At 41.3% G+C, this 26,767-nt stretch overlaps 1 protein-coding gene across 1 annotated transcript in view; it reads left to right on the top strand.

Moving 5' to 3' along the window:
- NR4A3 (nuclear receptor subfamily 4 group A member 3) overlaps positions 1 to 26,767 on the top strand; it is a 97,846-nt gene that overhangs the window by 56,332 nt on the left and 14,747 nt on the right. The window contains exons 5-7 of the mRNA XM_089669460.1: positions 2,263 to 2,435; positions 12,032 to 12,234; positions 18,032 to 18,210. Coding sequence (XP_089525586.1) covers positions 2,263 to 2,435; positions 12,032 to 12,234; positions 18,032 to 18,210 — 555 coding nt within the window. The remainder of the gene's footprint in view (positions 1 to 2,262; positions 2,436 to 12,031; positions 12,235 to 18,031; positions 18,211 to 26,767) is intronic.

The following is a 26,767-nucleotide window of genomic DNA, read 5'->3' as shown; positions in this document are numbered from 1 at the left end:
AGTGGAGTGACATCCATGCCGATATGTCACTTAGTAGGTTAGTGATGCGAGAGGAGACTGAAGGGGTGAGGTGAGGGGTAGAAAGATAGATTTGTGTGTCATCAGCATAGAGATGGTACTTAAAGCCATGGGAGTTTATCAAGTGACCAAGGGAGGAGGTGTAGATGGAGAAGAGAAGGGGTCCAAGGACAGAACCTTGAGTTACAGCAGTGTTTCTCAACTCCAGTCCTCATGGACCCCCAACAGGTCATGTTTTCAGGATTTCCCTCAGATGAAACAGCTGTGGTAATTACTAAGGCAGTGAAACTGATCAAATCACCTGTGCAAAATAATGGAAATCCTGAAAACATGACCTGTTGGGGGTCCATGAGGACTGGAGTTTAGAAACACTGAGTTACAGGTATAAGCACTTAATTAACAATATTATAACTAAAGAACATTTTTGTTTATTCTAGTGGCTTTCACTTGATTGCATTTGATGATACCACATGTTTAATTCCTTTTCTTTAAAAAGGGCATTTCAGTACAATAACCAAACTTGTAAATGTATTTTACTGCATATCTTTTTCAGTATTATTTATTCAGGCTCTTGAAATATGTATTGACCCCTGGTAGAAAAAAATAAAGTCTGGTTCACACCCATTGCACTGTGGTAACACAAACTTTCAGTGTGGTACACTGCAACACAATGGATAAGTGTATTATCATTCATTTTGAATGGCATCCCAAAGTGCGTACACATCGCAGCTGCACTTTGGTTTTCCCAGGTGAAAAAAAATAAACATGCAGGAGCAAGTTTTCCAATGTTGAGGCCTATTCAAGAATAATAGGCTGTCTCAACACATCATCTAGTTACCACAGGTTACTATGGTGTAAATGGGCCCCAATAAAATATATGAAAAACAAAAATTCTTGAGGATCTACACTATATTGCCAAAAGTATTGGGACACCCCTCCAAATCATTGGATTCACATGTTCCAATCACCTCCATGGCCACAGGTGTATAAAATCAAGCACCTAGGCATGCAGACTGCTTCTACAAACATTTGTGAAAGAATAGGTTGCTGTCAGGAGCTCAGTGAATTTAGGCGTGGTACCGTGATAGGTGGCCACCTGTGCAATAAGTCCATTCATGTAATTTCCTTGCTACTAAATATTCCATGGTCAACTGTTAGGGGTATAACAAAGTGGAAGCATCTGGGAACAACAGCAATTCAGCCACCAAGTGGTAGGCTACGTAAAATGACAGAGCGAGGTCAACACATGCTGACGTCAACTGTCTGCAGAGTCAATAGTTAAAGACCTCCAAACTTGGTGTGGCCTTCAGATTAGCACAACAACAGCGCAAAGAGAGCTTCATGGATTAGGCCGAGCAGTTGCATCCAAGCCTTACATCACCAAGTGCAACGCAAAGCGTCGGATGCAGTGGTGTAAAGTATGCTGCCACTGAACTCTAGAGCAGTGGTGACGTTCTCTGGAGTGACCAATCACTCTTCTCTGTCTGGCAATCTGATGGTAATATAGTGTATATGGATTGCTTGGGGATCTTGGTGGATTTAAAGTGTATGTAAAGCCAGAACATGTTTTTGAGAGAGTAGGAAAGAGTTAAAGCCCCTTATCAGATTGGTTTTTTTTTTTTTGCTGTCTGTACCCTGCTGGGATGATTTCCCTTCACTTCCTGTCCTTGAAATATAACTGGAAGTGAGATGAAAGTGAGGGGAATTCCTATCTTAGACAGTTACCATAAAAAGAGCCCTATTGGGAGTTTTTCCCTCACCTGTTGCTCTTATGACAAGTCTATCATTTAAGATTTCCCATTACTCCCTGTTTTGTTGACATTGGGGTCTAAACTTTCCCCATTCTATCCAAAATGGAACAGAATGTTTTGCTTTTACATACACTTTAGGGTAATTTCATGCAGCACTGCACTCTCCACTGAATTCAGAAGAATTTATGCAGTCACATACATGACACACTGAGGCTGATTTACTAAAGGATTTTAGCAATAAATTGTAGCTGTGTTCTCTTTGAACACCAAATCCTGTGTAGGTAAAATATACAAATAGTAACTTGCTTTTTACAATCTTCAATTGATTTATTGAGGAAACATTCTTAACTCTTTTAGTAAATCAGCCTCACTGTATTCAAAACTGTAGTATAATATAAAATGGGAATAGTTTTGCTACCTAAATGTACTTGCCTTAGTTATATCCATTACAGAAAATACATTTGAACATGGTATATCTTATTCATTTAATTAGTTGTAAGAACAGACAGTCTGAAAGGAAGAAGAGGAAGACTTCCATCTAAACCAAAAAGCCCTTCTCATCAAGAATCATCTCAAAGGAGTTTGCCATCTCCCTCAAACAGTATGTTGGAAGCTTTGATTCAAGCAGTGGAAGACTCTTCACCCAGGGATCTTGACTACTCTACGGTACGTCTGCTTGTTTTGTTATTTTCTATAGCCCTAACAATTGTTTTGCAGAGTATATAGATAATTTGTATCAGTTCCTACCACCAAAAGACCTTATAGTATAATGTCCCTGTAGAGCTGTCCCCAAAGGATGATGTCCATGGGCTTTTACTCACCTGGCAACCAGGCACATTGTATTTCTTCAACCAAATGCACTCACACGCACTTCAGCTTGGTGTCTTCAATGACCATAATATAAAAATGTGCCAAAGTTATATAAAAAAATGCAAACTAATGTTTATACAATCCACCCCATAAAACAAATACATATATTTGCTGTAAGTGTTCAAAATATATAAAAAGGTCCAAGAAGAAATAAGTATAAATCCAAAAATTATAAAAAAAATATAAAAATGAAAATGAAAGTCCTTCCAATCCTTCCAATCCTTTCTCACGATGATAAAACCTCAAAAAGGGAAATATCACATAGTGTATTATCTTTTTAGTACAACAAAATATTTGTGACAACACTCTAGTGATTATCCAAATAGGAATATAATTTTTCCCTTTGGTTTTGAGGTTTTATCATCGTGAGAAAGGATTGGAAGGACTTTCATTTTCATTTTCGTATTTTTTTTATAATTTTTGGATTTATACTTATTTCTTTTTGGACCTTTTTATATATTTTGAACACTTACAGCAAATATATGTATTTGTTTTATGGGGTGGATTGTATAAACATTAGTTTGCATTTTTTTATATAACTTTGGCACATTTTTATATTATTGTTTCACATCTTCAAGGGTGAAGGTGTTATTTGTGTTATGGGGATTTAAGATTTTGTCTTAGTTGATTTTTTGAACTTGTCACTTGTTGTATTTAAGGAAGTGGTATTTATAGATATATCTTCAATGGCCAGTCTAAGGGATGTTTTGTTTATGGAGTTTATTGTAGAACTAGGGATAAGGATGAGGAATTATAGTAGGATACTCCAAATCAATACTGTTCACAATGAGGACATCTAGCTGATCTCTTAGTTGAGCACTGTAGAAGTCTTGACTGACAATAGATAGCAGACTTCCCTTTGTCATATATAGCAGCATGTGATTTAGGAGTGTGCAAAGTCCCTTTAGCGGTAGTAGTAGTAGTAGTTACAGGGCTGAGCTCCTCAACTAACAAGCCACTTACGGCAGACTGCGACAGCCCAGAGCAGCATGAGCAGACCTAGCTCATCAATCACAGCACTCTGTTAAGCAGAATACCACACTGAATTTACCTGGTAAGCAAAGAAACACAGCTATGCTTAACCCAACTATACATATCCTAGCACCTAACTAGGAGGGTGCTACACTCTCCCCCCCGCCAAAATAGGCCATGTCCTCACAAAATTTTTTGTACAAAAATCTAAGCGGAGTATCCCACAAATTTGGAGGGGGAAAAGGGAAATAACATATGTTCAAACCTAATAAGGGCAAATAAATTAGCAGTGCAAAAATAAAGAATCTGCTGTACAAGTATGTACACAGTTTCAAACATCTTCACAAGTTTTAGGCAGAGCCCTACCAAGTGCAGCTTTTATGTGCAGCCCCCACCAAAATGGAAGTAATTGGTGGAGTGAAGTAAAAGCATACCTAACTATACCTTAAACTACCTATAACATTTTAGATTTTATCAGCCATGTACAATATGTTACAGTGAAGAGCCTCAGCCGAGGCAGAGTAGTTCCTCGCAGTCCTGCAGGAAGAGAAAACGGAACAGATATGCACACATTTCACATCCTATTATATAAGCTAAGGGTGGGAACATCTTCGCACTAAGAGGTGATCTTCCCACCAAAAATGCAATTATCAAATCTGCTCCAAATATTCTCTTAGCAGGCAGTTCCAATGATGGCCCCCTAAGGGTGACTCTTGACACGTCGTCTCTCAGATCCCTGAAAGAAAACAAACGTAGACATCCTAACTAATCTTAGCTGTCTAGGTATGTCTTTGAAAAATAGGCTCATTCACTTTAAAGTCCTTTTGTTCAGAATTGAGGCCCAGGCTCTGCTGACCAAAGTCCATGGCCCTCACACAGAGAATTGGGAGCTAGGGTCTCTCTGCATGCAAAACACCTTTCCTTGTGGTACCAGGAACAAACCACCCACACAGTGGCAATAAACTCAGCAAGGGATCCTCCCCCCACTGGGCACAATAACTTCACAGCAAAGATCTTTGCAAAGTGTCCATGGAAGAATCTTTGCAGTGTCCTTTCAGATAAAGAACTTAGCAAGGGATCCTTCCTCTGTTGTTTGGAAGTGACTTTCTGTAGGAGTCTCTGCTGATGAGCCATCAACTGGCCCTAAGGCAACAGCTCAAGAGACATCTCCTAAAGAGGAACAAAAGCTGCCTCCTACACTGGACAACAGTTCAATTTACTAGCTGGAGATTCAGGACTTCACAAAGGTTTCTTTTCCTTTGTGCACAATTTCTTTTTGTGGCAAACCATTGCTCGACATCACAGCAATGGCTCACCCAAACTTACTTTAGCATGGCATGTCCAGGCATGAGCCAAAGTACCCTTCCCCCATGTCACGAGGAGGTAAAGGAAGGGATTTAGAACCAGGAAGTTACCCCTTCAATTTGCAGTTCCTTTAACACTTGAGCTTGAAACTTGAAACAACTGGAGAGCTTTCAATAGGCAGATGTTTCTCCTGCACTTGAGTAGAACAGAAGTGAGCAACTGTCCTTTCATCATGACAGAAACTCACAAGGGCTTTGCTGGAGGAAAAAAACAAAGAGTTTTCTGAGCATCAGGGGTTTACCCCCTCCAGGTTGTAGCTTTGGGTATTGGATAGGAAAAGTCCTCATACTGGAAGTCCATTTCCCCTGGAGATAGCAACAATCTCCAGACACATCCTTCTTCAATTTGTAAGTATAGAAAGGGAAGGGGAGTTGGGGAATAGAGGGTTTGCCCTCTAGTAACAACTTAGAACTGCGAATTTCGGTCAGGAGCCCCTGGCACAACATTTGCAGAATTTTTTTTTTTTTTTTAGCTACAGGTCCCATCAGGAACAAGGGACCTCTTTAGCAGTAGAAATCAGGGAGTGGTATCTGGACCATCCATCCATCAGGACCTCAGGTATTACTGGCCCACTCTTGACTTCGTCGTCTGGCTTTCTTAATCACAACTTTGTCAATGAAAATGGACCTTCCTAGGCACCAGTTCTCCTTGACAGAAAGGAATTCCTCCCATAGTAGAGGTTGTGATCTGTTGCGGAAGGGCTTGGGTATATACATGAAATCCCATACCGCTTCTTCACACCATTTCTCTTCCCTTCCTTGGTGCATAGGAGTAGTCATATCCATATTCCAAAGCCACTTTCCACTGTACGATATGCTGGGAGCGGGAGAATCTGTGCAGCTTCTGCCTATCACCACTTCCTGGTAGAGCATATGGAGTTTCCTTCTGTTTGATGGGGATGCTGTAGGCCTCATTTTCCGCTCGAGCCCAAGCATAATTTTAACAGGTCAGGCCTCCTGTTGGCATATGCTTCGCAGAAGCCCAGGTTTCTCGCACACTGGGTGAGGATGGCATCTTCCTCCCCCTTCTTAGCAACTTCATGGGCCCACTCAGCTTTCTCTGCTGACCCCCAGTTGTCAATTCCTTCTTCTAAGGATCCATAGTGATGCTGAAAGTTAGGTGACCCTGTGTCGATGAGCCCTGGCCCTTCCTCCCCTGAAGATTCGAGCCTATGCACTCTGCAGGCCGCTGGAACACTAGCCAGTGTTCACTTTTTCCAGACCACGCTGACTATCATGCACCAGGGGAGGTAGCAAGCACACAGAGTCCCCAAATTCCTCAATGTCAGTACTCATGAGGCTTACAGACAGAATGGTTGACTCCTTCCAATCATTTAGGCGAAACCCTCCAGTGATACCAGACAGAGCTTTGGTGGATAATTCCCCTCAGTCAGCTTACTGAAGGGCCCTCTGTTTCCTCTTGTACCAAATTGTATTGTAACTGTAATGTCTATGTCAGGGCTCCCGATATGACCAGAGGTGTGTGGACTGACACAGGGAAACGCAGGCTTCAGGTATAGAGTAAATAAGACAATTTATTAAGACTAAACAACACAAACGCAGTGCAAGGTAAACATAACACAGTGCAAACAACCCAACCTCCAACAGATAACCATATATACAATCAAACGTAGTCGGGCAGGCCGGGTCGGTAGCAAACTGGCAAACAGCGTACCAGGAGCGAGCGGAAGAGTGGTCAGGAATAGCCGAGGTCAGGACAGGCAGAGTTCGTTCAGAGTCAGGATCAAAGCAGCGTCAGGATCAGGCAGGAAGCAGACAGGATGCAGGTACAGGGGCTCATGGGAAACATACACCAAGGCACTGACTGCAGGTCTGGCCATTCCTTAAATACACCTCCTGCAATCAGCCTCAGGTGATGGCTGACTCCAGGAGTGAGCTTCTGGTTGCTGAGAAACAGTCTACCTTAATTTTGTAAAGTGCTGTGCAAACTGTTGGCATTATATAAATCCTGTATAATAATAATAATAACCAGAGTCACTCTCTAACTTCAGGCCCTCAGGTTGACCCACCTGAGGCCAGATGGCAACAGTTGCCAACCGAGGCAGCCATCTTCCAGCCAGGCTGGTGCAATCTACTCCTGGGAAAGACCCAGAGCGCATGTGCTCCTAGAACATAAATACAACTCCCAGCATGCAATGGGACTGCCTTCCCTTACAATTGGCCAGGTCTGTATCCATATACATGCTGTTCATTTGCCTAGCCCCATCCCATGTTCTGGAAGGCTCTCCTAGCTTCCTGAAGGCAGACAGAACTCAGACAAACTCCAACAGCGCAAGAGCAGCAGGCATAGTTAGGCAAACCTCCCTCATCAATCACAGTACTCTGCTAAGCAGAATACCACACTGAATTTACCTGACATAATTTCTGGTGAGCAGAGAAACACAGCTATGCTTAACCTAACTCTGATTATCCTAGCACCTAACTAGAAGAGTGCTACATCCCTAAAGAGATAAGTGAACTTACCCAGTAAGTTCGAAATTTTCCCATTACACAGCCAACAGAAAGTCATGAATAAAACCAATCCACCTGTAAATCAGGTGTTACGTTACCCCCAGGCAATGAACTTGTGTAGCTTGACCTGGGGCTGGGGTACAGAGATGTTGCATTCATCAATAGTCATTTGAAACAGGAACAGTAAAGGCAGAATAAACCTTCCTACCTGCATTTTGTGTTTTTGACCACCATAAGATGTGCATTAATGTAGTTTTATGGTGTCATTTGTTGACTTGTACACAGAGTATATAGAACAGTAAATCATCATGTTCCTGTGCCTGCCAATTTGTTTCATTTCAGTTAGATTGAAACATGAAGCATGGCACTGCACAAGTTAATGTATGACCTGTGTCCGTAGTCGAAAGCCCACCAGAGATAAAGCAATTTTCTTTCCTGCAGCTACAGGTTGCAGAAAAGAGAATCACTCGATTCCCGAATACAGTGTTGATGGGGGAATCCCTCCCATTGAGCTATTATGTTCTCCCGGCAGGGGAGTGTGGTGAGCTGTCCCTGCCAGGAGAACATAGTGATTGTTGCTAGCTGTGCTGTCCTACTAACGGTTATCTGACAGCTAACAAAACTGACAGAAGCAGCATTGTTTCATTCCAAAACTGAATTTACGTCTGCAAATAGTTCTGTAAAACTGCAATACAATTACGTAAACTGAAGTTACAATATGCTTGTACATATGACTTTTATAATTGCATACAATGAACACATTTCATGCAAACAGCTACCTACAAATCACATTAAATACATTTAAATGTGATCTGGATATACATGTGACTTTAACAAACACAACAAATTAACTTACAGGCATGTGTATCAAAGGGAGAATGGAGGAGACCTTCACTGGAAGCTAAAATGGCTGCAGTGGTAGATGGGAAATCTTTATTTTTAACAAGCATGAGACACTCCCTGTTCTTTATTGAAAAGAATAATAAAAACAGGTGCAGTGAACACTCAATTGATGGCTCCCTGTTCATCACAATTGTAACACTACCCCCATAGGAGTTGCAAAGTATTTGTGTCCCCCTATAGTCCTGCACAGCCAGGCAACCCGTATTTCCACACAAACTTGCATTCAGGAATCAGTAACCAGTTCTTGAGCTTGTTTTATAGTTTTTTTAGGGGGGTTTCGACTTGGATAGGGTAAAGGGTGCCCGGGATGTCCAATGGAACTGAGAAACCGAGGACAACTTCCTGAACTATGTACAAATGGTTCCAGCAGTCTCTTTCGGAGAGCTAGCCAGTATCTCCAGGCAACACGTATTTCCACACAAGCTTGCATTCAAGATTCAGTAACCAGTCCTTGAGCTTGTTTTAAAGTTTTATTAGGGAGGTTTTAACATGGATAGGGTAAAGGGTGTATGGAATACCCAATGGAACTGAGAAACCAAGGACAACTTCCTGAACTATGTACAAGTGGTTCCAGAAAACAGTCTCTTTCGGAGACCTAGCCAGTGTCTCCTGTAGTACCACCCCAGACCCTAGATGCTCCTCTATCTGACTGCCTGGAGGAGCAGGGGATCCAGTGCCTGCCGCTTTGGTAGTTGCTAAACTGGTTTCCCACCAGAGTGCTCCTTTCCCTATCTGGCCCAGGGGGTGCAGGGTTACTCACTTGGTCCTCCTCCTATGCTATGAGTGGGTCGGTGGCTGCTACCAGGCCTTCTAGCTGGGCCGCTCCTTCCCTACTACACAGGTGGTCCTCTGTCAGGAGGCTGATTAAGGTCCAAGCTTTCCTCCTTCCAAGGTCCCTGCCAGGAGATGATCCCCTTCCCATCTGGCCCCTCCCAGGCTCCTGCTCTCCAGCCTTCACGTCCTCATCCACCCAAACTCTTCTCCTCCTCTTCTGCTTCTGAGCAGGCTTTGTGCCTTTTAAGGGTTGTCCTGGCCCCTTGCGAAGCTTCCTGTTGGGGATTAGCCAGGATTTCCCAAAGGTGCAGATCAGCCACTCCTAACATCTGCTCACTGCTTCTAGAACTTTCTCCAAAGTCCTAGTGCAGGGGGAAGTCTCAGAGAACTGATCTGCGGAGCCTCTCAGCTCTGACCTGAATCTGATCCTCTGACTATTGCACAGGCTGCTACTCAGCCTCTGACTAACAATTAGGACTCTAGCTCTCCTTAGCTGACTAGGAGGGTGCTAAACAATGATGATATACAGAACACAAATCAGCAATTTCAAATGGTGGGACTGCTGTGCGTCATCATGAGGTCCCAACAAGGCCAAAAGCCAGAGAGACAGGTAATGATAATTGTAATCAAGCCAAAGAAATATCCAAAACGTGCAAGAAGGATCCTGAGAAAGGACATGAATAGTTGGCACTTTTGGTGCGTACCTGAGGTGAGGACTGAAGATTTCAACCTAAATGCAGCCACCCTGACACGGGAAACTTTTCATTGTTACCTTCATTCATTGAAAAAACCATCTCTGCTCATGTTTTTTTTTTTTCATTAAAATAAAGTAAAATTTAGCAACTTTGACATGTGTTAGTAAAACCGTACATATCATCACAACTACTTTGTGTATCCAGGTGGATTATAACTTGCTTTTTTTTCAGGACAAATTGGGCTTTCATTTGGTGTTAAATGGTAATGGATATCTCCTGACTGATTTTTTTCTTATCAAAGAAAAACTGGCCCAAAATAGAAAAAAAAATCCTTTTTTTAAAATTTAGCGACGTATTTCTTGTTACTACCATAACCTACCACCAAAGAACAAGTGATACCACATATGTATATGTTATTTGTTGTTTGTACCCATAGTACAGCCCAGAAACAATAGTGCCCATTGGGCTTTTTTTTTTGTCCTACCGAAAACACTGACACTAACTGACAATGATACTAGTTTAAAAAAAATGTAAAACAAAATTCTGACATTTGACCCTGACCTTGACCCAAACACTAACCTTGCCACTGACCTAGATCAAACCTTGATCTAGGTATTTTTTTTTTAATTTTTATTATTTATTTTCTTTGTTTTCTCTGTGCAAGGAGAGAGAGAGATACAATGTATCTCTCCATGCAGAAAGAAAGTGAACATGGGGGTGGGCTTCACAGTGACTGATCACTGTGATAGCCAATCAGAGGTGAATTGGGAGTTGTGGGTCTTGATCGTTAGTACAGGACCCGGGGCTCTCAGTGACAAAGACAAATATTGAAAAAAAAGCCCAGTTCTGTGAGGCTGTATATTTATGTGACGCCAGCATCAAGGGGTTAAATTAATTGAAAAAGTATATGTCATAAACAATCATTAACAGTATGTACCACTAAAAATATGATGTAATGTAACAATTTGTAAATCATATGAACATGGAATGTTTTCTTTGTGCATGCATGCATGTCTGTAGATGTAAAATACTTCGGTGAATGATCACTTCCTAAGACCAAAGGATGAATAAAAGCACCATGCTTTAGAATAGAATCTAGAGTCCACAAACATTTTTATTCATATAAACTGTGTTTTAGGGGCCAAATGATACCCCCTTCTTCAGGGTTATTCTTTAAATGTTTTTTTTTTTAGCCCTGAAGAAGGTGACGGTCGAAACATGCTACCTTGTTTGTTTGAATAAAACTTTCTGAACTATAGATTCAAGTGTAATGTTTTTATTCATCATCTCTTTTCAGGTTTTTAATGCTGCCTATGTTTCTGGGGAGATTCACCTTCTTCATTGGTTCTGGTGACCATTGTCATGAAAAAAGTGTTGGGAAATGTTAAATTGTCACAGAAACTGGAGGTGAGGGAACATGTTCCAATGAGGACATCTGTTCCTATGACATATGTCTAAAAAGAGGATTTCCCTGCTTTGGAGAGATTTCCATTAACTTCCTGTTTTGTCTCTGGTACAGGAAGTAAAAGAAAATTTCCCAAATGGGACATTGGACAGCAGTCTTTAAAATTCTTTACTCTATTCAAAATAATAAAAAAAATGACTTTACATCTTGGTACTCAGAGTTGTTACAGCAAAATATCTATCCAGACAATGATTATTCATTTTTTTGTAATCGTGCTGCATTATTGTAAATGTGCTTTCTGTATTAAGGTCCAATTTATATTTTTACACTGGGGTAATGTGCAGCGATGGACGATACCTACATTGTATTACTAGTCATTTTTATTGGCAACCCAACTCACTAAAGGAGTGCACATGCATTGCTTTACATCAAAATGCATGGCCATGCACCATAGTGTGCTTCAGTCCATTGTTTAAAAATTTTGTGAGACATTAAATTTTCTGAACATTTTTGTGTTTTGGCAGCTCATTGTTTTCAGTAGAGTAACACAATGCACATTATTGACCAACATAACACATGTTAACACACTGCAAAAATGTAAATGAATCCTAATCTTTGTCTGATGGTTTATGGATGGGGGGGAGTATGTCCATTTTATACAGTATATGGCCTTTTTATGTTAAAAATTATATTGGCAATATTTTCCTGTTTACATGATAAAAATTAATAGAAAATATTCCTAAAAATGAAACAAAAGTTATTCAGAATTATTTACCCAATTAATTATTTGTTTGTTAAAATCCACAGTACTCTGCTGATACTGATCAGGCGGCTGCCAGCACAGATATAGAATGTATTCAACAGTTCTACAATCTTCTTACTATCTCCATTGAAATCTCTAAAAAATGGGCAGAAAAAATTCCGGGATTTGGTGAACTTTCACCGGATGATCAGACATTACTGATAGAAATGGCATTTCTGGAACTTTTTCTATTAAGGCTTTCAATCAGGTAATCCTGCTTTGTTTATATTTTGAAATTTCTACAGAATTTGTTCTAACAGGAACAGACTTTAAAGCCGGCCATAGATGAGTCGAAAACAAACGATTGAACAGTTTTTTTTGCCAGCTGTGGAATGCGATTTTCATGCCACAATCGATGGTTAATCAAAAGTGCCCGATCCAGCAAGCTGGGGTTTATTTTAGAAAAACGAAACAAATGATGGCACAATCGTATGAGCTATTTTTGTTTTTTGACTGGCAGCGTTCAGTTTTCGACTCAGCTCAACCGAATTAAGTTGCTGAAAGACCACATGACGGACTGAACCCTGCTTATTAGTTTATCTCTTTTTTTGAAAATCTGTAAGTATAGAAACTGATTTTAATTTCAGTTGCATTCAATTTTTATTAAACGTGACAACAAATATATCTGCCTGTGGCATCAGCATTCAAATGTATTTAAATAGTGGTATATATTAGTACAAGAGTTTCAATCAAATAAACAGTGTTGTAACGTGATTAATATGGTGTATTATATGAAGTGAAATTCAGTGGAGAGAAGAACATCTCTGGGAAAGGTGGGGAGGATTGCTAGTGTGCTAAATGAATGAGGTCATTGTAAATATAAATTAGAACCTCGTACATATATGAGTGTTGTTGTAGTTAGCCATCTACAGTCTGAGGAAACCTCATGATGGTTCCTGAAGCTGTGCTCCAAATCAAGGGTCTTCAAACTTTTCAGCACAAGGGGCACATTGTATATTTTACAAATGTTTGCAGGCTGAAAAGAGAAAATCAATTTTACATCCAGGAGTGCTCATAAGAGCCCCCTCTTACAATCAGGAGTGCTCAGCAGAGTTCCTCCTTATTCCATGTGTGCCCAGCAGAATTCCTCCTTATATCTTCCTTATAGCCATGTGTGTCCAACAGAATTCTTTCTTACATCAATGTGTTCTCAGCAGAGTCCCCACTTACTGTACATCCACATGTGCCCAGCAGCCCCTCCTTACATTCATGTGTGCTCAGCAGAATTCCTCCTTACATCAATGTGTTCTCAGTAGAATCCCCACTTAGATCCACATGTGCCCAGCAGAGTCCCTGCCAGGGGCGGACTGACAACTCATGGGGCCCCCGGGCAATAGGGGATCATGGGGCCCGTGTCCTTGCCCAAACTTAAAAAAGCCTATGAAAAAGGTACCAGGGGCATCTCATGGGGCCCCCTACTGACCCTGGGCCCTCAGGCAGTGCCCGAGTTTTGAAATGGTCATTCCGCCCCTGGTCCCTGCTTATATCCATGTGTGCTCAGATTTTCCCCTTACCTTTAAGGTGCTTGAGAAGGAGGGTGGAAGCTGGGAGGTGGAGCAAGTCTGGACGGAGGAAGTCCGGTTCCCTTGTAAATGCTGGGGGCAAGCTGGCAGTCCTAGAAATTGACCACAGTGGAGGGAGGGAGGAGGTAATTTGCACTGAGGGATGGTTATGACTGGCTGGCAGTGAATGTGCCGGACTCCGTATTACAATACATAAAATGATGCATCCACTGCTAGTCAGTCAGGGCTGGATGTGATATTAGTTTCAAGACCCCTGCCCTACACAGCAAAAGCTAAGCAGAAAGAGGAAAAGGGAGTAAATGAAGAAAGCGATTAGAGAAAGTGGAGATAGAAATAGTGAGAGTAATGCAGAGTGAACACAATTTTTTTTTTTCTCAACCCAGCTGGCTGAACAGAAAAGAAAAATTACAAAAACAATATGAAATGTCAAACTCAATCTTTCTAAAACTGAGCTCATAGTATTTTCTCCAGCCTGTACCCCCTCCCATGACTTTTCCATCACGATCAATAATACAACCATTAGTCCTCCCCTCATGCCAAGGTACTAGGTGTAATCCTGGATTCTGACCTGTCTTTTCAGCCCCAAATCCAATCACTGTCCAAATCTTGTAGACTTCACCTCCGTAACATCTCCAAAATATGCCCCTTTTTAAACATTGAAACTACTAAGCAACTTATGTTATCTCTCGCCTTGACTATTGCAACTCCATCCTCATTGGCCTACCTAATCGCAGGCTATCCCCTCATGAGTCTGTCATGAATACTGCTGCCAGACTCCTCCACCTTACTAACTGTTCCATGTCTGCCACCCCTCTCTGCCGATCCCTCCACTGGCTTCCCACTGCCCAACGAATAAAATTCAACACATTAACAATAACATATAAAGCCATTTACAACTCTGCCCCAAAATAATGTCTATCGTCTATTTCTCCCCTCAGTTCATCCCCCACAGTTATTACCTTTTGTTCCACCAAACCCTCCCTGTTAGATTGTAAGCTCCCAGGATCAGGCCCTCCTAACCCTCTTGTATTGAACTGTATCATTGCTGTATTGTCTCCCTTTATATTGTAAATTGCTGAGCAAACTGTTGGCACTGTATAAATCCTAAATAATAATAATAATAATGATGATGGAAGCATGGATCCATCCTGCTTTGTATCAACAATTCAGGCTGCTGGTGGTGGTGTAATGGTGTGGGGGATAATTTTTTGGCACCTAGTAAAGTGGCCGGTGAGTGTATGTCACCAGAGGGTGATTGACATGCCGACAGAGAAGGATCACAGTGGTCTGTTCTCAGGCAGTTCTGGGCCCAGCATGGACCTGCAGGACCTAATGTTTACAAACAGGATACCGTGCATTGTGTTATCTGGCGATTCATCACCACCACAGAGTGCATCTCCCAAGGACTCCACTCTTTAACTAGGAACCCAATCTGTGGACACCTTTTATCCAAGGACAGCTCCCTGAATGCTGGGATTCCCAGGAAACCAGGGGTGCCTGGTCCTCTTACTGTTGTAGCGTAGAGGAATAACAGAAATGAGACTGGGGATCTAATTCATGCAGTAGAATGTGATAACAATACCTCATAACAGGGACACTGGTAAGAAAGGGATAATTCAATAAATGTATTTTAGTTAAAATTAATTAAGGCTGGATTTACACGATCCCATATAGTTCCCTTTACCTTCATACTAAACTGCAGTACATAGATGGGAACCAGCCCTTTATGATAAGAATGGGATTTGTTCTTTCAAATGCCTTTTTATGCAGCAAAATGCATGAGTTGTGCTACCTGAAAAAAAGAATAGGCCCAAAGGTCTGGAGGTATTATTGCTGGTTAAGGTTTGTGGATATATCCTGGGCTATATAATATGCAGTTTTACAATGCTTTGGAGAGATTTACCAATTGTGAAAACACATTGGGTTGATTTACTAAACTGGAGAAAGCAAAGTTTGGTACATCTCTGTATGGTAGCCAATCAGCTTCTAACTTCAACTTGTTCAATTAACCTCCCTGGCGGTATTCCCGAGTGTAGCTCGGGGTAGAGTTTCAGTACCAAAAGCAGTAACCCCGAGCTACACTCGGGCTTATCATGCGGCGTTGCTCAGGGATTCCCTGCAGAGCTTACCTTGTCCTTCGCTCCCGCGATGTGTCCCCTGCAGCGTCCCCGGCCATCTCCTCCGGCCGATGCCGGCATCCGGCTTCTGTGATCCGGTCCCTGTGACGTCGGGACGTACGGGCGCCAGAACCCGGCAGCAAATTTGAATATTTAAAAAAATGACATTTTTTTGAAAATGATTATTATATAGTAAAACATTGCTGTTTCAAAGCATTTCACATACATTTTGTCCCTACTGCTTTGTCCTGTCCCCTGCCTGCGGTTTGACTGTTCTTTCTGCCTGGAAACTGAGAAACGTCCATGGTGTCCAAAAAGCGTCCCTTTAGGTCAAAAATTGGTTTTAGACCAGTTAGAGAACAGCGATAGTAAATCAGAACCACTTGCAGAATTGAGTGAATACGCTATATTTCAAATTTCAGTATTTTTGGTTTGATTATATTATTTAATTAAATGTATTATTATTGTTGTTTTTTATGATTATTTATTAAATTATAATTTATGATTTCGTGTTTCAAGTTTTATCATATCCTAGACTCTTGTTCGGACAGATTTCAGTGAATCATTCCTAAATTACAGGCCTACAATTAAAAAACGACATATTTCCATGCAAACAAATGGTATCGCTTTCAGCACCAAAAATCTGAAATAATCATACCGCTAGGGAGGTTAAGCTTTGACTAAAAACCCAGAAGCTGATTTGTTTATATGCAGAGCTGCACCAGATTTTGCACTCTCCAGTTTTAGCAAATCAACCCCATTATTTTTAATATATTGCTTGTTTTACTCTGCTGGAATATATCCCTGATGCTTACAAAGATACTGAGTTATATTAAAACTGGATTCTCATCTTTTCATTTTTGCTTGATGAAGTTTCCATTGAAATTGAAATGGAAAGAACCAAAATACTTTGCAACACATGCTTTAAGATGTGTGTCTACTCACTTCATGGTGCACATTGATAAATCATAGTGCACATAAACACATCAAGATGAACGTCAATGTGTTGATGGGCATTATGATTCGTGTTAACATTCAATTTAAAGTGCATTGAAATGCACATTGAAAATTCATGACACACACATTGTGGCAAGTCAGCGTGCACTGACATGCGTTTTCATGTGTTTCTATGATTTCATTGGGAAACACATCAGGGAAATAACACATAGGTTTGCATCCAGCCTAAACATTTTGTTGATTATCCCAATGTAAAATGCAGATCCATTTGGATTTTGTTTGTTTAGAAAGTCTTTGTTTATTAAAACTGGGTAGGATCTAGTAGAGCAGTGGTTCTCAACCTTCCTAATGCCGTGACCCTTTAATACAGTTCCTCATGTTGTGGTGACCCCCAACCATAAAATTATTTACCCAGTAATTATAATTCATGAGTGTCATTTTACCTCCAATACTGCTGCTTTCAACACAGTAGCTGCTTTTGACAGAGTAGCTGCTTTCAACACAGCAGCTGCTTTCTACACAGTAGCTGCTCTTTACACATCGGAAATATGTGTTTTCTGATGGTCTTAGGGGACCCCTGTGAAGGAGTCGTTCGACCCCCAAAGGGGTCGCGACCCACAGGTTGAGAACCACTGTAGTAGAGGGATGTTTCTACCTCCAGGCCTCGGTCAGCCAATAGAAAGGCCCAATTAGATAAATCCCCGGCAAAAGATTTAGGTGGTGTAGGCCTGTCTAAATCAGGAGAAAGAATGGCATCGAAGCCTCCCATTAGAAGTAATTTTGCGGGACAATAAAGTGTGATCCTCTCTAGAATAACATATAGCAGGTCAGCCTTAAATGGTGGAGGAATATACAATACATACTAGTGAGTACTTAGCTTTGATGCCATAATGTGAGCACTAGAATTATATATTTTCCTTGAACCGCCTCAATGACACAGGGAAATTACTTGCTTATTAGTATCAAAACACCCCTAGCATACGTATCAATTAATTAATCTTGCGCACTTCTATAGATACCAACTACACCTCTAATAAATAACCGCAGTGTTAATTAAATAAAATATAATATAATAAGACATTTTTTCCCAAGCAAGTAGCCGCTAATGCACTTATTCTTTATCTCATATCAGGAAAATCTTACAAATACAGTGACAAGTGCAGCGCTACAGCGTACATAACAAATTAGAAGAATTACAAATCACAAAAATACAAGTGTGTGAATAAGTTGATTTGTAGTGCTTCCTTCCTTCTTTCCGTATATAAACACTAAGTGCTCGGTCTCACATCCCGGAGCAGTTTAGTTCAGTTTATATTAATAGCGCTCTTAATGAAAAGGATTATTTTATATTTAACAGTAGAAAGTATATATTATTTATAAAAATTAATATACATTTTTTTCCTTGCAGGTCTAATGTAACTGCAGATGAATTTGTGTTTTGTAATGGACTAGTGCTGCACAGACTTCAGTGCCTTCGTGGATTTGGTGAATGGCTGGATTCAATTAGAAATTTTTCATTACATTTACAGAGCCTTAACCTTGATGTCTCAACAATAGCCTGTCTGTCTGCAGTGTGTCTTGTTTCTGGTAAGCAAGCAACATAAGGAAACATATCTGACAAACATACTTTATTCCAGTCATTATATTAGCAAGACAGCCCCTTGAATGTTCCCAAAACCTCTTTTTTTATTTTACATTTTTGTTCAATTTGTCCTAATTTAAAATTCCTGTAAATACAATTATTAATTACCTGTAAGAGTTGTTTAGGCTGCTACAAAGGATGAGTGAAATTGATTGATTATTTCTGGAAAATGTCTTTTGTGTATGTTCTTAGTTTTTTTCATTTGGTTTTTGAGTGTGCTTTGTTGTTATTTCAGGTGTTTCAGGCTCAGTTCACATTAATGCAATGGGATTTTATTATTATTATTATTATTATTATTATACAGTATTTATAAAGCGCCAATAGTTCGCTCAGCGCTGTACATTACAAAGGGAGACAGAACATGTGACAGAACAATACCAATACAATGCAAAACATGAGGGAATCAAGGGCCCTGCTCTTTCGAGCTTACAATCTAGGAGGGAGGGGGTGGTGGCACAGGAGGAGATAGCTGTGGGGGATGGAGTGGTAGGAAGAGTGGAGGTCGGCAAGTTAGCAGGGGGTGGGGTAGGCTTCCCTGAAGAGATGGGTTTTCAGGGTGCGCCTAAAGGAGAGGAGAGTAGGTGATAATCTGATGGGTTGGGGCAGGGAGTTCCAGAGGATGGGTGACACCCTGGAGAAGTCCTGGAGGCGGGCATGGAAGGAGGAGACCAGGGAACTAGAGAGAAGGAGGTCTTGTGAGGAGCGGAGTGTGCGTGCTGGGCGGTACTTGGATATTAGGTCAGAGATGTAGTACGGGGCAGTATGGTGGACAGCTTTGTACGTCAGCGTTAGGATTTTGAATTTGATCCGTTGCGCAATCGGAAGCCAGTGGAGGGATTGGCAGAGGGGGGTGGCGGAGACAGAGCGGTTGGAAAGGTGAATGAGTCTGGCAGCCGTGTTCAGGATGGACTGAAGAGGGGATAGCCAGCGGCGAGGCAGGCCAGTGAGGAGGGAGTTGCAGTAGTCGAGTCGTGATATGATGAGAGAGTGGATGAGCTGTTTAGTGGTTTCTGGGGTTAGGAACGTGCGGATTTTGGCGATGTTGCGGAGGTGGAGTCTGCACGAGTTTGTTAAAGATTGGACTTGGGGCTGGAAGGATAGGTTGGAGTCCAGAATGACACCCAGTACTCTGGCCTGCAGGGCGGGTTTGATGGTAGCGTTGTTGGATGTGACGGAGAAATCAATGGGGGGTGGTGTCCGGGCTGGGGGGAAGACAAGAAACTCGGTTTTGGAGAGGTTCAATTTAAGGAAGTGGAGCGACATCCAGTCTGATATGTCGCTCAGTAGGTGTGTGATTCGGGCTGAGACCAAGGGGGTGAGGTGGGGGGTTGAGAGATAGATTTGTGTGTCGTCGGCATAGAGGTGGTCGTTTTGGCACAAATTTCAGGGCAATTATGTACTGTGACTTTGAAACAACTTGGTTGCGATTTTGCATATTCTTTGGGGCCACGTCACACTGTAAGTCACACCAAAGTAGCACAGGAACCTTTTCCAAAATAGCCCCATGCTGAGTTGCATTAATGTGAACAGGCACCATTGTGATTTCCCTTGTCATGCAGTTCTGTGCGACTAAAGTCGTATCAGAAATTGCATTAGCGTGAACGAAGCCTTAGACAACAGCTGTAAAAAAAGTGTGAAAACAGCACCTTGAAAAAGTTAAATGGAAAGTATACCATTTAATTTAACTTTTTTCCTTTATAACATACAACAGTCAAACCACCTAAAAAACAGAAATATGACAAAATATGTCTACACAAACAGAAAAAAGAAATGGTCCAAAAACATTTGTTGTACTTTTTTTATCATTATCATATAAGCATGCATGATCATGATTACTGAGCATATTCACACATGAAGTGATAAAAAAAGTAGCAGGAGTGATAAAAAGGGGGCTTATGCTTGTTACTAGCTCCCTCCCCCTGGTTGTAAACCTCTGACATGAAATATGAACAAAGCGTATGCCTGTATAGTCTGTACTTGTCTCAGTCCAGAGCACGAAGGAGCTTATTTACTAAAGCTGGAGAGTGCGAAGTCAAGCTCACTTCTGCATAGAAACCAATCAGCTTCAAACCTTAGCTTGTTCAATTAAGCTTTGGCAATAAAACCTGGAAGCTGACTAGTTTCTATGCAGAAGTTAGTCTGATTTTGCACCTTCCAGGGGCGGGAGCTACAGGACACAAACTGTGATTGACATCCTCAGCTTTTGTTTACTAACAGTTCTCCTCCCTGTCAGCTCGGGCACACTGCTTTGGATGGCTGTGCACAGTACAACCATCCAAAACAGTGTGCTTACAGTGAAGCACACGGACACAGCACATAGTAAAACAGCACACAGTTAACCCTTTGATCGCCCCTCATGTTAACCCCTTCCTGCCCAGTGCCATTAGTACAGTGTCAGTGCATTTTATTAGCATTTATCACTGTATTGGTGTCACTAGGGATGTCAGTGATACCAAGGCAGTTCCCCCCAGTGTCAGAATGTCCGCAGTCCCGCTATAAGTCGCTGATCACCGCCATTACTAGTAAAAAAAATAAAACAAAAATCCCAGTATATATACCGGCACTTATAAACGCAATAACTTTCACGTAAACCGATTAATTTACACGTATTGGGATTTTCTTTAGCAAAGACATGTAGCAGAATACATTTTGGCTTAAATTTATGACAAAATTAGATTTTTAAAATGTTTATTACTGGACATGTTTAATAGCAAAAAGTCAAATATTTTTTTCTCAAAACTGGAAATCTTTTTTTTTTATAGCGCAAAAAATAAAAACCGCACAGCCTATCAAATGCCATAGAAAGAAAGCTAAAGGGCGATAATTTCATTGGCGTGCAGCGTTGCATATCCACGCAGCACCTTAACGCAAAAAATGGCCTGGTCAGGAAGGAGGGTAAATCCTCAGGAGGGCAAGTGGTTGGAGAACTATAGGCATTTTTTTTTCATTTTGGATAGAGTAAAGGAAAGTTATAACCCCTGTAAGGTTTATTTTTGCCATCTTTGTCCCGGTGAGATTTACCTTCACTTTCTGTCCCATAGCCAAACAGGAAGTGAGAGGAAATTTCTTGGGGACCACCAGGTCACCAGAACTAGTGTTCCAATTGAAAGATTTCCCCACTCTTACTTTTCTGGGGACTACCAAAAATTTGGGATTTTCTTTTACTTTCAATGATAATGGTAAACAGGACAAATAAAAAGGGTGAATCTCCCCATTGAGGGCACAGACAGCAAAAAAAAACTGACAGCGGTTCTAATCCCTGTTCACTCAATTCAAAACTATAGTTATCCTTTAAGACAGAGAAGAAAAATGGGTTTGTTTTTTAACATTGGGATGAATTTGGCAGAAAGCGAGAAGCCTTTTTCAGCTTGACTAGGACTTCTCATGGAAGGGGTTATTTACTGAAATTGGAGAGTGCAACATCTGGTGCAGCTCTGCATAGAAACTTATCAGTTTCCAAGTTTTATTGCCAAAAGTTAATTGAACAAACTGAAGTTAGAATCTGGTGCAGCTGTGCATGGTAGCAATCAGCTTCTGAGTGCACCAGTTTTAGTAAATCCCCCCCCCCCCCCCCGGAGTGAATGGGGACAATGGCGGGGCGACATTGCCCAATCATTGTCTTAAAGCAATTATCTAAATGGTCATTTTAGTGCACAGAGCATCTAGGATTGGAATGTGAAGTGTGAATTACATTGGACACTGTATGGACATAGTGGGGGAGATTTACTAAAACTAGAGAGTGCAAAATCTGGTGCAGATCTGCAAAGAAACCAATCAGCTTCCATTTATTTTGTCAAAGCTTAATTGAACAAGCTGAAGTTAGGAGCTCATTGGCTACCATGCATGGCTGCACCAGATTTTGCACTCTCACGTTTTGGTAAATCAACCACAATGAAAATTTTGTAGATCAATTTTCAAAAACAATATCAAAGGAAATGCAGTGAAAGCAATCAGTTTTATTTTGTTTTCAATTTCTAACTGACTTTAACAATTTTATTTGCACTAACATACAATTTTCAGGACAAGCTTTTGGGGTATGTCCCCTTCTTCAAAGTCCAAGCAGTACTGTGCAAATCACAAAGTTTCAGCAGAATGTTAGAAGAGATGAAGAGAAAAAAAAAAGAGAGGCTAGAGATAAGATACAGCCAAAGCAAGGGGGGAGGGGGGATACTACACTCACACAGAGGGAGTCAAGCTTCAGCTAATAGTCATAAAACTGTTGGATAATGAGTGAGGAATCCCATGTCCAAATTCAGGCCCTTATCTCTTGTGTCAAATAGAATTATCATTCTTAGTTCAAAAGTTTTTCTTTCCTGGATGGATTTGAAATTTCCTTTAAGAACTAAAACATTGAGGTCTCCCATATTGTGGCCTGGTTGCGTGAAATGGTGTCCTACAGGTGTGCAGAGGTCATCTTCTTTATGTTCTTTGATGGTATGTCTGTGTAAATTCATCCTTGTTTGCAACTTCTGTCCTGTTTCGCCAACATAAGACCTTTGCTGCATTTTCTGCACTGGATAAGGTACACAAAACATTACTGGAGGTGCAGCTGTATGATCCAGAAATATTGAAGATCCCTTTTGAGTGTCTGACACTTTTTGATGGATTGATTTGGTTGCACAGCTTGCAGCGTTTCTTATTGCAGCGTTTCTTATTGCAGGGTGTGCTTCCGTTATTTGTGACATCATAATCAGAAGGAATAGAATAGTTATTACTAGAATAGTTAGTACTTTTCTTTTGAATCAAATATTATTTATTTGTCATCACAAATAATTGGATGTATGAATAAGGTTGGGTGGGGGATATGCTAAGGTTTTAAACGATCCTGGGGTTTCCTGGGTATCTAGATTGAAATGCTGTGGGCTTGTGATAATGGGCTAGTAATCCTATGCCATCTCTTCTCTCCTCTTTCTTTGCTGTTCTCCCACATTTTGTGGTCTCTTGCCACATTTCTAATGCAATCACTGAAAGAGGTCCTAGGCCTGAGAAGCAGGACTCTCTGAGGGACATCCAAGTACCTTTCCAGTTCACTGCTTTCATCATAATTTATATTGTGTATTCCTAACTAAATCACGCAGAAGTAAGCTAATACTTGGGTATGCCTTTCGCTGGTATTAAAAAAATAAAAAAATACATTTAAAAAATCAGATCTGGGTCTGTGCCTTATATGGTCTTTTCTCATAATATTTGCTTCAAAGTGGAATTCCATTCATACCCTAAACAAGCCTTCGTTTATTCCCACCCCCATTCTAAGCCTGTTCTATCTACACCATAAAAGAAAAGATGTCTATACTTATTTTTACCTATTTTTAAGCTGTTCTGGTTCAGTCACATGATTGGGTCCCAGCACTGACTTCAGTGTAGAGGAGAGGAAATGAAAAGGGCCACAGGGCCTGGGTGATGACATCATCCAGAGACTTGCTATGAGGCATTCGTTGTCGGCTGTCCCTCCTCTACACTAAAGCCGACACTGGCAGCCAGTCATGTTGTTGGACTAGAGCAGCTTTAGATAGGTAAGTATAGGTAAGTATAGGCATATTTCCTTTTCCAGGGTAGATACAGTTGCAAGAAAAAGTGTGTGAACCCCTTGGGATTACGTGGAGTTTTGCATGAATTGGGCATAAAATGTGCTCTGAACGTCATCTAAGTCAGAACAATAGAAGAACACAGTCTGCTGAACATAATACTACACAAACATCTGTCCACAGTATATTTTGCCAGTAGTGCTGTGGAACATCCAGGTGCTCTTTTGCAAACTTCAAACGTGCTGCAATATTCTTTTTGGACAGCAATGGCTTCCTCCGTGGTGTCCTCCCATGTACTCCATTCTTGTTTAATGTTTTCCTTATTGTAGATGTGTCAACAAAAATGTTAGCATGTGCCAGAGATTTCTGTAGGTCTTTAGCTGACACTCTGGGATTCTTCTTTACCTCATGCAGCATTCTGCGCTGTGCTCTTGCAGTCATTTTTACAGGACGACCACACCTAGGGAGAGTAGCAACAGTGCTAAACTTTCTCCATTTGTAGACAGTCTGTCTTACCGTGGACACATGAACATCAAGGCTTTTGGAGATACTTTTGTAACCCTTTCCTGCTTCATGTCAACAATTCTTGATCGTAGGTCTTCTGAGAGCTCTTTTCTGCAAGACATGGTTCACATCAGACAGTGCTTCTTGAAACCAGTAAACCCAAAACAGATGTGTGTTTTTTAAGGACAGGACAGCTGTCAGCAACACATCCAATATCATCACACTGATTGGAGTCAAGGTTGGCTTACTCCTGGCTCCAATTAGCTCTGGGAGAAGTCATTATGCTAGGGCCCCACATACTTTTTCCTCCCTGCACTGTGAATGTTTACATGTTATGTGCAATTAAACCATGGCAACATCTAATGTTTGTGTAGTATTATGTTCAGCAGACTGTGTTCTTCTATTGTTGTGACTTAGATGACGTTCAGAGCACATTTTATGCCCAATTCATGCAAAACTCCACGTAATCCCAAGGGGTTCACATACTTTTTCTTGCAACTGTAGAATACGCTTAGAATGGGGGTGGGAGTAGATTCAGTGTTAGGGTTTGACTGGAATGCCACTTTAAATAATCATTACCATATGGTGTATTTCATAAATATGAGAAGACAGAAATTGAAATCAAAAGTATCGTTATTACTATAAGGCAATCTTTTATGAGGGAATAATGAAGGTATCATTGCTGACTTGGGCAGCACTAACTTTAACCCCTGGTTCACATATATGCAGCCGTGCGGGCTGCGTTTTGCGCGGGCACGACAGCCCATTCATTTGAATGGATTCCTGTGCCACTCGACACGCACGGAAGAAGTCCCTGCACTTCTTCTGAAAACGCAGCCCGCGGTTCCCAGTACGTTTGCGTTTTCCAGTGCGGGCGGCGTGCCTCTGTGCGGGTAGTGCAGCTGCGCGGATTTTCGTGCAGATCCGCAGCGGCACCACCTGCACAGATGTGAACCTAGCCTTATACTTTATAAGTTACTGACCAGGAGCAAGCAAGCAGCAAGTAAAGTCAGAGTGTAGTATTTCTGTATAAACCTAAGAATCCACTGCTCTGCTACAGACCTTCATGCCCCAGCACCTCTGATTTTGGGTGCAGGCTTACCAGCAATCCACAACCCTCCTCACCAACACACCAAATATAAAGGTGGAAGAAAGCCACACCTCAATAAAAAGGAGCGCAGCTTTCTTCCATCTTTCTGTTCAATGTGTTTGTGAAGTAAATATGAATGCAAGCCTGTGCTTGCATGGGTTTTCTTCAGGTACTCTGTTTCCCTCCCACACTCAAAAGGCATGATGGTAGGTTAATTGGCTCCTGTCTAAATTGACCCTAGTATGTGCACTGAAGGTAGGGACCTTGAGGGCATGGACTGTTGTTAATCAAAATATATTTAAAGTGTTGAAGAAATTGTTTGAGCTATAAAAATACCTGTAACAAATAAAAGTAAACTCCCACCAGGAATTGCGATTTAACGCGGAGCTCCGCTTTAAGACCTCACCCCCCGCTCCTTGTTAAGGATTGGCACCGTTGGAGAGTGGGTACTTGATTTTGAAAGGTACCCGCTCCCACTTCTGCTGTGATCGCCTAGGCGATTACAAGCGGACGTTGTCCTCCCTGCCTCCCCGTAGTCTTCTGGGACATGTGACAGGTCCCAAAATACTACGGGACCATTCACAAGATGGAGCACTACTCGCGCATGCACAGTGGGAACCTGGCTGTGAAGCCGCAAGCTGTCACAGCCAGGTGCCCACACTTAAGATGCCAGCGCCGGGGAGAGAGTTTGGCCAGTGAAACTGGCTGTGGTGAGGACATCGTTGGATCATGGGACAGGTGAGTATCTATTTTTTAAAAGTCAGTAGCTGCTGACTTTTTTTTTTTTTTGTACATTTTAACTGGAGCTCCGCTTTAAAAAGCTGTTCAGGCTGTTCTTCTGATGGGCACTTTATTAGTATATGTTCAACATGTAGTTTCTCAGTCTGGAATCTCTAGGCTGAATGTATTACCAGCAGCATTGGAATTATAACCAATCCACTAAATCCTTCCTAAATTAGGAAATTTTCATCAATGAATCTAGAGCATAAGTGAGCATGAAAACAAAATTGTTCAGAACAATAAATGTAGAAAAATAAATGTAATCATATAAAATATCATGGCTATAATTGGTCTGGTCAAGCTGTGACGCAACAGTGCAAAGGGTATAAGAGAGGGTAATGTATGTAGGGAAATTTGCAAAGGATATGATGGCACGCAGTATGTGCAGGGCAGAAGTGGGGAAGACTTGAAAGCAGGCAGGGTATGATGGTGGGCAGTAAATGAGTATAGAGAATATGAAAGCAGGGGTATAGTGACAGATAATACAGTGCAGAAAAAAAGTGCGGTGGGTAGGATGACAGACAATATGAGTAGGAGAGGAGTATAAAGGTATGACAGTGTAGTAGAGGAGTATGGAGGGTATGACTACGGACAATATGCAAG

This window comes from Staurois parvus, unplaced genomic scaffold (assembly GCF_062004578.1).
Source record: "Staurois parvus isolate SC_StPar_1 unplaced genomic scaffold, SC_StPar_1.0 ptg000077l, whole genome shotgun sequence".
In the NCBI taxonomy this organism is placed as follows: domain Eukaryota; kingdom Metazoa; phylum Chordata; class Amphibia; order Anura; family Ranidae; genus Staurois; species Staurois parvus.
Note: the sequence above shows the minus strand (reverse complement) of the source record. Positions and strands in the feature narration are given on the sequence as shown.